Raw genomic sequence first — 13,946 nt, forward strand, 5'->3', positions numbered from 1 at the left:
ATGTGTTGCTATTCTGATGGCTGACGGAAAACTCGAACAGAAACAGGTATACCGTTTCTTGTTGTTGAAACTGAGGCTGTAATGCCCCAGGGCCTGAAAACAACTGCAGACGTTGCTTTTTCTGCAACTCTGTCTAATTACAAAACCAGTATTTACTTAAGGCACTGGGACTTGCCTCTGCGTCGCGCCATTTCCTATGGCTTCGGGGGGAACATAATTAGCAGCAGTTTCATGTAATCAATAGAACATTATGTCAAATGATCATCAACCACATGCCATAAACATTCGGCATCCTCGCAGGCCAGAAATGACCGCCACTTCCTCCCTTTCTCTTAAAGCCTGGACCGAGCCGGGTCGGTGCTTTCCTCCTGGGCTCTCTGTCCTTACAGGCAGGACCCGCCCTTCTCCATGCCGAGAAAGGCATTTCCTGGCATATGGCTGGTATATGGCCGGATCCCTTTAGGGGCTGCTCATTCGATGCCCCCTGACAACACAATGACTTTGCATAACTTGGACTGCTGCATGGACCGCTCTATGCTGCTTGGACTCATGGGCTACTGCAAAGGGTAATACACACAATGATATTAAGGTTGAGTCAATGACAGTGTAGCAATATTTCTTGATTCTGGTTGGTTGATTTACCTCCAGGTGAGCATCGCTAGATATCTTGCAGGGACAGGGCCGGACCGGGAACATGAAAGGGTCATGGCAGTTTTCTCGGACCAGCCTAAGGGGAAGCACTGCCTGGCTCTGGAAGGCTGGAAACACTTGCTTGCTGCTTTTGTTACTGGGGGCTGGATATTGCAACCCTGCTTGCAAAACTGGTCTCCCAGCGACAAAACCGGCTCCCAACCTTTCAGCCTCCTGGGGAAACTCTCGATGCCCGGAACGGCCAGTCCGGGGATCACGTTGCTGCAGCAGTGTCAGAACTGTGGTCAATGTGCACACGTCGTTCCACTCCTGTTACGGTGACTGGCTGGTGTTCTGCCCGAGTCCTATCTCCTTTCAGCAGAGGATTTGCTTCTGGCATCATGTGCACCTTATTCTACACTCAATGGGGTGCACGCCCCTGGTAGGCAGTCTATGAAGCTTTGCAATGTCCGGTTCTCATCTTGAATCAACAATAAAAGCTACAGCATGGCATGCTTTGTGAAGGTCTCTCCATGTTTACAACACTGCAATGGCAATACAGTCAACATGGTGCCAACCAGTGGGAAGTGGGTTTAAATCTAATGTTCTTCCTAAACGGGGAGCCTATAGAATGAGCTACAGTGACACAACACAGACTTTCTGGAGTGAATTCTTATCTGGGGCTGCAGGAGTTAAGGGCAGGCAAAACTCCTTTTGTTACAGGGAACCACTTCATTCCACTAGGGACAGATTTTGGAAACCCTTCAATTCCTCTAGAGATAGATCTTGGAAACCCTTTCATTCCACCAGGGGCAGACCTTAGAAACCCTTTCATTCCACCAGGGAGAGATCTTGGAAACCCTTTAATTCCACCAGAGACAGATCTTGGAAACCATTTCATTCCACCGGGGAGAGATCTTGGAAACCCTTTAATTCCACCAGAGACAGATCTTGGAAACCATTTCATTCCACCAGAGAGAAATCTTGGAAACCATTTCATTCCACCAGGGACAGATCTTGGAAACCATTTCATTCCACCAGGGACAGATCTTGGAAACCCTTTCATTCCACCAGGGACAGATCTTGGAAACCATTTCATTCCACCAGGGACAGATCTTGGAAACCATTTCATTCCACCAGAGAGAAATCTTGGAAACCATTTCATTCCACCAGGGACAGATCTTGGAAACCCTTTCATTCCACCAGGGACAGATCTTGGAAACCATTTCATTCCACCAGGGACAGATCTTGGAAACCATTTCATTCCACCAGGGACAGATCTTGGAAACCCTTTCATTCCACCAGGGATAGATCTTGGAAACCCGGGACAGATCTTGGAAACTCTTTCATTCCACCAGGGACAGATCTTGGAAACCATTTCATTCCACCAGGGACAGATCTTGGAAACCCTTTCATTCCACCAGGGGGGACAGATCTTGGAAACCATTTAATTCCACCAGGGACAGATCTTGGAAACCATTTCATTCCACCAGGGACAGATATTGGAAACCATTTCATTCCACCAGGGAGAGATCTTGGAAACCATTTCATTCCACCAGGGAGTAGTGAGTGACTTCCCCGCCTGCTTGGGGAGATGTCCGACTGATAAGTGGGACCTCATTTCCCCCTGAAAAGGGGTGCCCTCAGGGCGCACCACACTGACTATGTGCCACCTCTTTGTGGCCATCAGACAATGGTCACTTTGCCTTTGTGCTTGTATCCATATTATGGCACGGGGGCAAAAGCAAAGTGTTTCACTCAATTAGGTGGAGGCACAGCCTCATAGAAATGAGGGAATGCCGCTTTAGCATAGCACCAGCGTGCATGTGCCCTAGCTTCATCTGTATCACAAAGGTCTCCAAGGCAAGGGGCACAACAAGTGGCTACACATACCCGTTGTACCCCGAGGCACTTTCTGTAATATGGCCTCTGGGTGTTGTTCATTTATTTTAAGCTTGAAGTATTTATTACATTTGTTGGTTTTATAGTGCTTAAGCAATCAGGCTGCTGCTTCAGGGTACTAAGAAAAATTCACCATAATTATAGATCTATATCATGTGAGGCATTTATTTAAATTTGTCCCTTGCATAATATGCACAGATTCTTAAAGCAATCTGTTATTCTCTTAATTTGTCCTTCATCATTACATTCCATCACAGATTTACAAGTGCTGAATGTTTTTTTTATTAGAATGGTCGAAGTAATAGTGCAATCTCCTTTTAAGAAAGTTCATTGCAAGTTACTGAATAAGATCGGCAATATGAGCTTGTTTCTCTTGAGAAAATCTAGCTGTGATGAAAGGGTAAACTAGGGCAAGGATTTTAATATCAGAAGAGAGGATCTTCTAAAAATGTGAAAGGTAAAGAGCTGTGCACAGTACGTAACTTGTAAAGAAAGAGTGCCAATTCCAAAGCCTGCGGCCGGTGCATTTAAATGTTGGTGCACCTAATACTAAGGCTGGTAGTCTTATACCCACCTCATGCCTCTTTAATCCTCTACCAGACACTCTCTGTCCATTTATCTAACTCTTGCAGGTTCCTGCTCTCCTTTCATGTCAATTTTTCCTTTTTTCTCTTACTCAGTCTTTTCAATTTGTGTGCTTTCCCTCTCTTTTTCTCGGTATATATCTGATGCGGGAAAAATATGTGCAAATCCCCAAAAATAAGCGGAGGTGTCCCCCACGGGCAACCACCAGCTCAAATTAAGCACTGGCTGTGCAGCAGGCAAGCTTATGGGAAAATTTGCTGGATGGAGTTTGTTGGTCTTCTGAGGGGCTATTGGAGTGGCTGACTCATGGACATGGGGTCTTGAGTTGTAGACCAACACTCCATTTTGAGCCAAAATGATAACTTTGCTTTATGGTAGCTGTGCTGTTTCTAGCAATTAACTGAAGTCCTATGGAGTGTTCAGAATCAGTGGCGGCTCCTCCGCTAAGGCAGAGGAGGGTCGCCCCATTGCTAGAAAGCAGTGAAAGAAAGAACAAATACAAAGATTATAACTCAAGGTTGTTATCATGCTATTTGTTCCTGCTGCTCTGCTCTCAGAGCAGGGGAGGAGTGGTTTGCCGACTCAATGTGCTCAATGACAGTGTGGTCGGCACTCTGGGTCCGTTCAAAACAGTGAAGCAGGATGCATTACTGCCTGCATGGAGAACATGCCAAGGCCCCATTCCCTGGCTGAACGCCAATCCACGGCGCTCAGACCAATCACAACGCTGCATTGCAGCATTGTGATTGGCTTAAGGGAGAGAGCCTGACTTCCTTTTCTGGCCCTGGAGAGGAGAGACTGAGACGACATTTGGTATGGGAGAGAGGCGAGAAGGTACGTTCTTAAAGTGTTTCATTTATTTTTACATCACAATTTCCCCTCGCCCCTACCCGACTCGCCACTCCCAATCCGTGCCGGCCGCTACTCAATTTTTGATAAAAATGTATCCGAATACTCAAAACACGAGTTCTCATTTTTCTGGCTTGCAGGTAGAGTAACACTAAACACCCCAATTTCTACTCCCCTTAAGAAAAATGCATGACCTGAAATCCGCTAATCACGTGCATCATCCTTTTGTACATTCGTGTGGTCATGTAAGCAAGCAGGACGGCTGCCAGGCCATTTTTACTTGTAAACAACTATGGCATTTGCATGCATCTTTCCACCTCTATCATTAATAATTACACTTGTTAAGTGTACGGCCAGCATTTTAAAGGCATTGCTGATTTCCTTGTTTCGGTATGGGGGTGCACGCCCGCACAGGACGAGGGTGTGTGACAGCCCCCGTCAGGCATTTTTGGTTAGGGTAGAAAACGCAAGAGGACTTTTCTGAATCCAAGTGGTGGAAAAAATCAGTGCTCGACAGATAAACAGCTGTGGTTTAAACAACTGAAAGATTATTGAAATGCCACCAGGAAAGCCAAACCACCTTTATGGGGCAAATTGATAGAAAAACTTAACCTATTAAACTAGAGGCCTTTAAAGCCGCAAACACTTAATACTCATGAGTGACCCTTTCTCACCAGCTTTGTGAAGAACATAATCTTCTCTTTATCAATTAAATTGAGACCTTAAGACAAATTCTGACTGCGTCAGTTACACGGCCGCTCTCTCAATCTGATCTTTTCTTCTTCTCCTCACATAAGGTTTTTTCCATACATCCCACTTTCCAGGAAAATGGCGACCCTAGTCTAATGGCACTAAAAACTAACCATGGGCAAAGCACTACGCTACGCTCGCGAAGTTTGCGCAACTTTGCACTACGCGAACTGCACGTAGCACAGTGCAAACATGGGTAGCATAGCGTAGCGTAGTGCAGCAGTCATTTTTTGCTTGCTTGCGGTCCTCAATGTCAAGTTGGCGACCGCGAGTTAGCAAGATGACATCCTGGTGATCCTTTTTACTCGTTCACGATCGGCAACATCAAGTTGCCGATCGCAAGCGTGGAAAATAAACCTCCCGGCGAGATTCTCAATGCAGGAAGGTCAGGTTTCTCATAGCTGCCGCTCGATTGAAAATCTTCTAGAGCGGTAGAAAACTACAGCTCGCACTGTGCAACATGACGTTTTCAATTATTGCACAGTGCCGGATGCTTGTCCGCACTGTGCAATCATTGAAAACGTCATGTTGCACAGTGCGAACATGCTACTAGCGCTTACTACCCCGAATGAGGTGCTGAAGCACTTTAAGGAGAGTAGAATACTAGTCCAATGTTAGTGTTCAGTCCTTTGTTTATTGGGTTTATAGTGTTGCAGGCTAAAGGAAAACACACAATATGATGGTTGGAATGTTGCACAATGGCAAAACATTCACCCCCAGTCACAGATCTGTGTTTAATCCATCGTTATTTTGCTCACCAAGCCACCCCAGCTCAGACATGGCCATATGCAACTCAGTCTTGACCCTGTGCCTCATGGGAACAGTCCATACCGAACTGCCTAGCCATGTCTTCCTTGGACTGGAATTAAGCATCCTAGGACCGGTTTCTGGCTATCAGCTGTCTTCAGCCAGGATAGCTTGACTCCAGTGGCCTTTTGGATGAAAGTAGGATGCTTCGTGGAGAAGGGTGACGTTGTCATTTCTGTGATTTTTAAAGGGGTAGAATTTAACTTCCGCGACACCTGCCATTTTGATGAAAGCACATTCATGTGATTACCTCTGGTTTTCAGTGATAGGTTGAAGGGAACCATAATTCCCTGGAAAGTGTTGGGGGGTTTGGGCTTGCTAGTTGCAACCTTAATCGGTGTTCTGGATCTCAGTATTAATCATCAGAGGTAAAGGACTTAACCCGCCCAAGGATAATACATATGAACACTGACAGGCAAGACTTCTTGAGTGAAGCACTGAAGGGATAGAACTAACTCCAACAAGAATTTAAATACTGTTTCAACCTGACAGAAAGAACCTCTACCACTTGTCAGTTCATTCCTGAATTCTTTTAATACATTCCTACACAGTTTAGTGCTACCACAGAGGACATAGCTGCCCCTAGTACGTAAAACAAATTGATTCTGGTGACTGGTTCTATCAATCATTTCTTTCAAATGGTAACAGAGAAGGTTTAGATAGCTACCTGTTTCTACATGATTGCATCATGTTAAGTTTTGTCTTTCATATAACAGCGAACAGTAACCACGTTGAAACCACGACATACCTTTGCGGAGGAGAGATGTGAAGCCCGCTCACTTGTGCTGTTAAGTTAGCGTCCGAGTTGTTGTTCATGTAGATCCTGGATGGATTATTATATGGCGAGTTCGGCATTGCTCTGCTGTCACTTGGGCTTCCTCCAGGAGAAACCGGCATTGACCTTGTGTGGTGACCGTTCCCAGCAGGCGCGTTCTCCTACGAAGTAGAAAAGCAGACATGGTCACAGTTAGGTTTCACTTAGTGAGTAACAGCTAGAGGTCTACTGCTTGGAAGTCTAAAGAAGATTGGATGACGCTCATTTAATTCTGGAATTGGTTTCACCAGACAAATGTACACCTTATATTAGGATATAGAACATTTACAAGTACCAAGTAAAAATATGATTTACATGATTTGCTTGATTCAAACGTTGTATCGGAGGTCTGGAAAAAGTATTGGCCTTCTTGACATTGTTATTGATATTCACAGTTATTCTCTTTCTCTCTCTTATAAAGTGACTATTTATGCAAAATGTGATCAATCTAAAGTTTTCTTTCTAACCACAGTATTACCAGAGGGATTATAAATCTGTGCGACAGAGCAGCTGTCTGGAAGCTCTATTATGACCAATTCTTTAAAACATACATAAAGTGTACTGTACTTCACCCCGAGCAGTGTTGCTTTCTCACCTCATGCTATTGGATATTTGGTGTATTAATCCGCCTTCTTGGAAGTTCTCCCATTAAATGTATGCAGGACTATTTTACAACACTTAATAATCATCACACTCATTTATCACATTCAATGGTTTAAGTTTAATATTCATTCTGTACAGAAAACAATCATTTTTGCTACTTTTTCTTCTACATCTGCAAAGTCAATATACAGGCTTTATTGTAATAAACAGCATTTGTGCATGCAGCATATGTAAATAGACATCTGGCAGAGCCTAATATTAGACAGAATTCAGAAACGAGCACTCATTTTTGGAGTCCAGGACTGAGCTAGCATCATTTGACCCAGAGCGAGAGAGAGTGATTGAAAAGGGAGGATAAAGGAGGAAGAGAAAGGAAAATAACTGAAAATGGATAAAGGAGGGAAGAAAACGCACATGCAATAGCAATAAATAGACATACAGTGTGTGGTGGAGTAGTAAGAAATGGAAACAAGGCTAAGCCACGTTGGTATTCAGCAAACCCAGCACTGGCAGCAGGCTTCTAAGGAAACTTTGGGCCCCCTGGGGGCCATTTGGTTGTTTCAGGAGTTACAGCTGCCCCTGGCTGTTCCCTTGCAACCTCTGGCAATGCCATTGAACAGTGAATGAGTCACCTAGCAACACACTCCTAGGGCCTCCCAGGTCACTGACTGCTCTAAGCTGGAGTATGTTGGGCCTGGAGGCTTTTACTGTTGGTGTGCACTTCCGCTCCAGACTGGTCTGCACAGGGCAAGTTCAGTTTTCTGGTGTCCATTCCACTGATGTCCCTGAGCAAATATTCTGAAATGCCACAATTCTTGTATACAGACAGAGTCAGTGATGGTTCTTTCATTTACCTTTCTTTCTACTTATATCAGCACGTTCGGGTTGCCACAGTTGTAGCATTACAGTTCTTAAAGCACTATGGCCCATATGCATGAACACATTTTCCCATAGACACAGAATGGGCAATACCCTTTGATGCATCTGGCCCTATATTTCAGCAGTGGTGTTGCAATGGAGCAAAAGGCCCTAGTCCATGCAAGAAAAATGGGCCCTTAGTCTGCAGTCTGAGTCGTAAAGTACAATGATAATCCGGCTCTGGAGGCTCCTCAAGCCTCTGGACCCTTGTGCTGCGGCACCTTCTGCACCATTGACAGCTACGCTCCTGTGTTTCAGACATTTTTGTTCCCTTGTTCTCTTTCTCAGTCTGAAAGAGTGTGTTGGAGTGAAGCACAGGCACCAGAGTTGCGGTGCTACTTTTAATTGCAGAATGTGTCCAGCTCACTAACAAGACCTTTGCTAGTCACATGCATACCGGGAACCAGGCGAGACTGGTTCTATCCATTAAAAGCCTAACTTTCAGACTGACTCCTGTTCCAGGCGATTGGTTTGGAAGTGAGTGGCCGACGACTGTCAACCTCTTAACTTACTCGAACATGATTCTCTATAGCTAGGTGCTAGAGAAAATGCATTCATTCAGGCCCAATGATATGACAGTGCGTTAAGTAATTGTGTGCGTGGGGGTGTGGCGGACCGGAATATCAAGCGCGGAGGCCGTATATAGTGGGCAATGTTTGATTTATTTCCGTACGGTTGTTCCAAACAGGGTGATTAGCAAGAGTCAATGATCCAGAAATAAAAGGCACAGCTCCACGGGTGGAAGAGGGGTCCAGGTCCGGTAACGATGTCAGCGGGCTCTCCGGGTCTTCTACTCTTGGGGCGTCCTCGGAGGTACCGGGAGAAAACAAAGAAAAGAAAGGAGCCGTTAGTCCTGCCGGACTTCTCTCGTCAAATCCCTGTTACCAGCACCGGGAAGTGTGAGGGGTAGGAAGGCGAAAGTGAGGAGGGGTCGGAAGGGTTAGGGTAGGGATGGACACAAGCTGGGTATCGAGAAGCAGTAGGGGTGTAGGGTGGTGGGACGTGAGGATTAAAGGGTTTCTGTACAAAGTGGAGGAGTGCTTTACAATATGTACACAGTGCTCCGAGTGACGACGTGAGCCTAAAGGGTAGTTCAATTATACAGAAAGGAGTTATTTACACTGCACCTAATGTGCTCTCAGAGGGGTTCCGTATCACTCACCCGCTCCGCCGCAACTCTCCAAGTTGAGTTGCGGCCGCTCCCCAGCAACCTCCGGTGGACTCCACCAATCCTCGGACCACTCTTCGTCCTCTTCGCTCGTCCTCTCCTTCACCGCTCCAGTCGGGGTCTCCTGCCACAAGCTCGATCCGACGCCGGACTGTTTCCTGGGTCCGGTATTTCTAGTGTCCTGGTCACGTGAGGGGGAGGTACTTCCGGGGTCATGTGGTAGTGCTTCCGTGTTTCCGTCGTTCCTGATTGGGTCCTGGAACAGAGGACAGAGGGTTGGACATTTGGTGGGTTGGGCTGCTACTACGGACGTTCTGGCCGGGTTCTCTGTCGTACGGGAAGGACTGCAATACCGTGGTGTGTGACGGGTATGTGGGGCCGCCGTATCACATCCCCTTCCCCTAGCTGTCTTTCTAGTACGGTTGTGGGCCATGGGATAACGGGAGAGGAAATCGGCATTGCCCTGTTCAGTCCCTTTACGGTGCAATGTCCGAAATCTGTATGGTTGCAGAGCTAGGAACCACCGGAGGACCCGGTCGTTATGTCCTTTATTACGGGCCATCCACTCCAGAGGGGCGTGGTCAGTATAGATGACAAACTCTCTCCCTTCCAGATAATACCTTAAACTTTCCACCGCCCATTTAATGGCCAATGCTTCCTTCTCTACAACAGCATAATTGGTTTCGCGGGGATACAGTTTACGGCTCAGGTATAAAATGGGGTTCTCGTTCCCATTGTCGTCTTTCTGTGAAAGGACCGCCCCTAAACCCTGGTCTGAGGCGTCTGTCTGCAGGAGGAAAGTCCGTGAATAATCCGGACTGACCAATACCGGTTTAGAGGTTAATGCTGCTTTGAGTCGAGAAAAGGCCAACAGTAGAACAGGGTTGGGATTCTTGAGGAGGGTTTCTGTTTTTGTGGACTTCCTTAGGAGATCAGTGAGGGGAGCTGCAGTCTGGGAAAAATTGGGTATGAACCTGCGGTAATAACCTAATAGGCCTAGGAATGCCCGGAGGTCTTTTCGAGACTGGGGAAATGGAATGGACTGAATGGCCTCAACCTTCTTGGCCTGTGGACGTATCATTCCCTCTCCTAAGAGGTAGCCCAAGTACTTCACCGAGGTAGCCGCTAGCGTGGTTTTTGCAGGATTAATGGTGAACCCAAAAGAGCCAAGGGACCCAACGACTTTGTTGAGGTGATCGAGGTGTTCCGCCCCAACTATTGCTATAGATAACAATATCGTCGAGGTAGGCCCCGGCATACCCTGAGTGAGGTCTTAACACTTGGTTCATCGCCCTTTGGAAGGTGGCGGGTGCCCCGTGTAACCCAAAAGGTAATACTGTGAACTGGAATAGGCCGTCTGGGGTAGAAAAGGCAGTTTTCTTTCGGTCTTGTGCTCTAAGGGGAATCTGCCAGTAGCCCTTGCAGAGATCTAACGTGGATATGTATCGGGCCTTCCCTATGCTCTCGACCATCTCATCGACCCGTGGAAGGGGATAAGTGTCGAAGGTAGATATTTTATTTACCTCCCTGAAGTCTATGCAAAACCTCACGGACCCGTCAGGCTTAGGCACTAGAACTATGGGGGAATTCCATTCACTGATGGAAGGCTCAATGATCCCCATACCCAACATTAGTTCGGTTTCTTGTCTGATCACGTTCCTACGGGCTTCAGGGACCCGGTAGGGTCGAAGCCGTACAATCTTACCAGGCTCAGTGTGTATGCTGTGTTCTGTGATGGTCGTGTGACCTGGTGAGGAGGAAAACACACTCTGTAGGGGTTGTAGGGCCTCTCGGAGACTCTGTCTCTGTTCTTCGGTCATCTCGGGGTCAAAGCATGACTCAAATAAGAAAGGGGTTGGCATGTCGTTGGTGGATAGGATGGGTCGGGGTCCCTCCCATTTTTTAAGAAGATTGACATGGTACACCTGTGTGGTGCCTCGAACAGGATCGAGCTCTACTTCGTAGGTGACCGGGGTCACTTGGCGAAGAATCGCATAGGGTCCTTGCCACTGTCCTAACAGTTTGTGATCTGATGATGGTCTCATCAGAAGAACTAGATCCCCATTGTTAAAGGAACGTGGTTTGGTACCCTTATCATATTGCCGTTTCTGGCTAGCTTGTGCGTTTTCCATATTCTGACGGACAATGTCACGTAGCTGGGCGAGATGTGTTTTTAGATTTTCAACATATTCTGGCAGGGGTCGGGTTCTGTCAGGTTCGGCCTCCCAGGCTTCTTGAGCCATGTCCAGAAGGGTGCGGGGTGGTCGACCATATAGCAACTCATAGGGAGAATATCCGGTGCTGCTCTGAGTTTTGCACCGAATGGCAAACAAGGCCAACGGCAACATCTCCTCCCACCTCTTTGCCTCTAAGGCCAACATTTTCTTCAGTGTTAACTTCAGGGTGGCATTGTATCGCTCTACCAACCCATCTGTCTGGGGGTGGTAGGCGGACGTGCGGATCTGTTTTATGCCGAGGTTTGAACAGACTTGTTTCATTAGGGATGAGACGAACGGAGTGCCTTGATCCGTAAGGATCTCCCTGGGAAACCCTACTCGGGAGAATATGGAGATGAGGGCTTTAGCTATGGTCTGTGTTGTAGGTTGGCGTAAGGGCACTGCCTCAGGAAAGCGAGTGGCGTAGTCCACCAGAACTAGGGCATAACGACAGCCACTGCGGGAGGGAAGTAAGGGGCCTATGATGTCCATTCCAACCCGGGTGAAGGGGATATCAATGAGGGGTAGAGGGAGTAAGGGAGCCCTGGGGGGACGATATCTACTGTTTCTCTGACAGACTGGGCACTCTCTACAATATTGTCTGACCTCCTGATGTACCCCGGGCCAATAAAATTTCTCGAGGATGGACAAACTGGTTTTTTCGTCGCTGAAGTGACCCCCTAGGAGATGGCTGTGGGCAAGGAAGAGCACCTTCTCTCTAAAGGGTCCGGGAATCAATAGCTGTGGTGGTTGGTTTGGGTTCCCTTTTCTATAGAGTAGTCCGTTCTTTTTAAAGAAATAGGGACATACGTGAAGGGGGTCTTCCTGTTCTAAGGCCTTTCCCCAGGCCTCTTGTAGGACGGGATCTTCCTGTTGCGATGCCCGGAATTCTCTATCTGTTTGCCAGGGATGGACATCGGGAACCACCGGGTAGGCAGTGGTGTGGTTTCGCTTTTCTTGCCTCTTCTGATTACGGGATTTCCGGGCTTTGGTCGGATCTTCAGCCAGCGGTTGTTCCCCGGAAAAGGGTGCTTCTCCCCACCATTGGTTCAGGGAGTCTGTAGTGTCCTGCACCAATTTAGGGAGACCAGCATAGTCACTCCCTAGGATCACTTGTTCAGGAAGGTTTGGTATTAGACCTACAGTGAGTTCAGTCCCGGGATCAGCTGGGTGCCGTACTCGCACCTGGGTGGTAGGGTACCTTTTAGTGTCTCCGTGTACGCATTGGATGGCGACGGTTCCTGTGGGTGGTCTTGGTGGTGTGGGTAGGTCTTGGGGCCGTAGAACGCTCTGGCGACAGCCCGTGTCAGCCAAAGCCCGGAGTGGATGTCCGTTTACATACACGGGACAACGGAACGGAGGAGGTTTTTCCCCGGGTGTTGCACACACATAGTTCTGTACCAGGCCTATCTCCATGGGTTCGTCTTTCTGTGGACATACACGTGCTATATGTCCATAACCGCCGCAGTTGTAACACTGTGGACCCGGATTGGGTGGTCTGTATATGAGTGGTGGTGGCAGCAGGGAAGGCGGCTCCGTTTTCCTTGGAGGAGGGGGTCGCTGGGGTCTGACTGCATTGACATGCGCTCGGTGGGGATGATCATCTCTGCCCCTGGATGTTTCTTGGGCTCGGCTGTATGCACTCGCGATCTCCACCGCGCTGTCGAGGGTGAGTCGTGCATGTTGTCGCACCCATTTCTGGGTGGCCGGATGTAGGGATGCCAGGAATTGCTCGAGATATATCTTTGCTAGGATATCCTCCTTTGTGGAGGTGTCGGGGCGTAACCATCGATTGGCGAGATCTTTAATCCGGAAGGACAGAGCCCTGGGGGTTTCTTGGGGCCCTTCTTTGGCTTGGCGTAATTTCACTCTATAGGTCTCGTCATCTATGCCCAGCCTTTCCAGGATACACTTCTTGATGTCATCATAGGGTGTGTTGCCTTGTATATTGGCTTGCTGATAGGCCGCTTGGAGGTCTCCGGTTAGTAGCGGTCCCAAATATTGCCCCCATCGATCGGCTGGCCAGGAGGCGGCCTGTGCTAGTCTTTCAAAGTTCGTAAAAAAGTAGTCCGGATCATCGCCAGGAACGTACTTTTGTAGGACTACTGAGGGGAGGGAGGTTATGGGTCGTTGTTGTTGTTGTCCAAGGACGTCCGTTAATTTCCCCATAGCCTGGTCGTGAGCATCCCCTTGGCCCTTGAGGACGTCATGCAGTTGCCCCCGATCTTCCTCAGCAGTTTTCAAAAACTTCTCCATCAGCTTTCCCAACATCTCCTGGGACTCGGCCATTTTCTGTACGACGGCCTCCATGCCTCCGGATCCCACTTCTGACACCAACTGTGTGCGTGGGGGTGTGGCGGACCGGAATATCAAGCGCGGAGGCCGTATATAGTGGGCAATGTTTGATTTATTTCCGTACGGTTGTTCCAAACAGGGTGATTAGCAAGAGTCAATGATCCAGAAATAAAAGGCACAGCTCCACGGGTGGAAGAGGGGTCCAGGTCCGGTAACGATGTCAGCGGGCTCTCCGGGTCTTCTACTCTTGGGGCGTCCTCGGAGGTACCGGGAGAAAACAAAGAAAAGAAAGGAGCCGTTAGTCCTGCCGGACTTCTCTCGTCAAATCCCTGTTACCAGCACCGGGAAGTGTGAGGGGTAGGAAGGCGAAAGTGAGGAGGGGTCGGAAGGGTTAGGGTAGGGATGGACA

General features: G+C 48.0%; 2 protein-coding genes across 2 annotated transcripts in view; both read right to left on the reverse strand.

Annotated features, from left to right (window-relative positions):
* Positions 1–13,946, reverse strand: part of PDLIM4 (PDZ and LIM domain 4) — a 732,081-nt gene that overhangs the window by 193,487 nt on the left and 524,648 nt on the right. The window contains exon 4 of the mRNA XM_086931561.1: positions 6,272–6,459. Within this exon, the coding sequence (XP_086787687.1) occupies positions 6,272–6,459 (188 nt within the window). The remainder of the gene's footprint in view (positions 1–6,271; positions 6,460–13,946) is intronic.
* LOC147702985 (uncharacterized) lies at positions 8,868–13,552 on the reverse strand. Its single transcript, XM_086931560.1, has 2 exons — positions 12,053–13,552; positions 8,868–9,282 (listed from the first exon to the last, which is right to left on the reverse strand). The coding sequence occupies exons 1-2, from the start codon at positions 13,550–13,552 to the stop codon at positions 9,013–9,015; spliced, it is 1,770 nt and encodes a 589-aa protein (XP_086787686.1). The 3' UTR covers positions 8,868–9,012.

This window comes from Lissotriton vulgaris, chromosome 7 (genome assembly GCF_964263255.1).
Source record: "Lissotriton vulgaris chromosome 7, aLisVul1.2, whole genome shotgun sequence".
Lineage (NCBI taxonomy): Eukaryota > Metazoa > Chordata > Amphibia > Caudata > Salamandridae > Lissotriton > Lissotriton vulgaris.

Excerpts from the sequence above, each read along its gene's own strand:
- LOC147702985 (XM_086931560.1), bottom strand. The coding sequence starts at position 13,552 with ATGGAGGCCGTCGTACAGAAAATGGCCGAGTCCCAGGAGATGTTGGGA. Across the intron at positions 9,283-12,052 it reads AACAGGAAGACCCCCTTCAC|GACCCAATCAGGAACGACGG; the intron begins GTATGTCCCTAT and ends CCTCTGTTCCAG.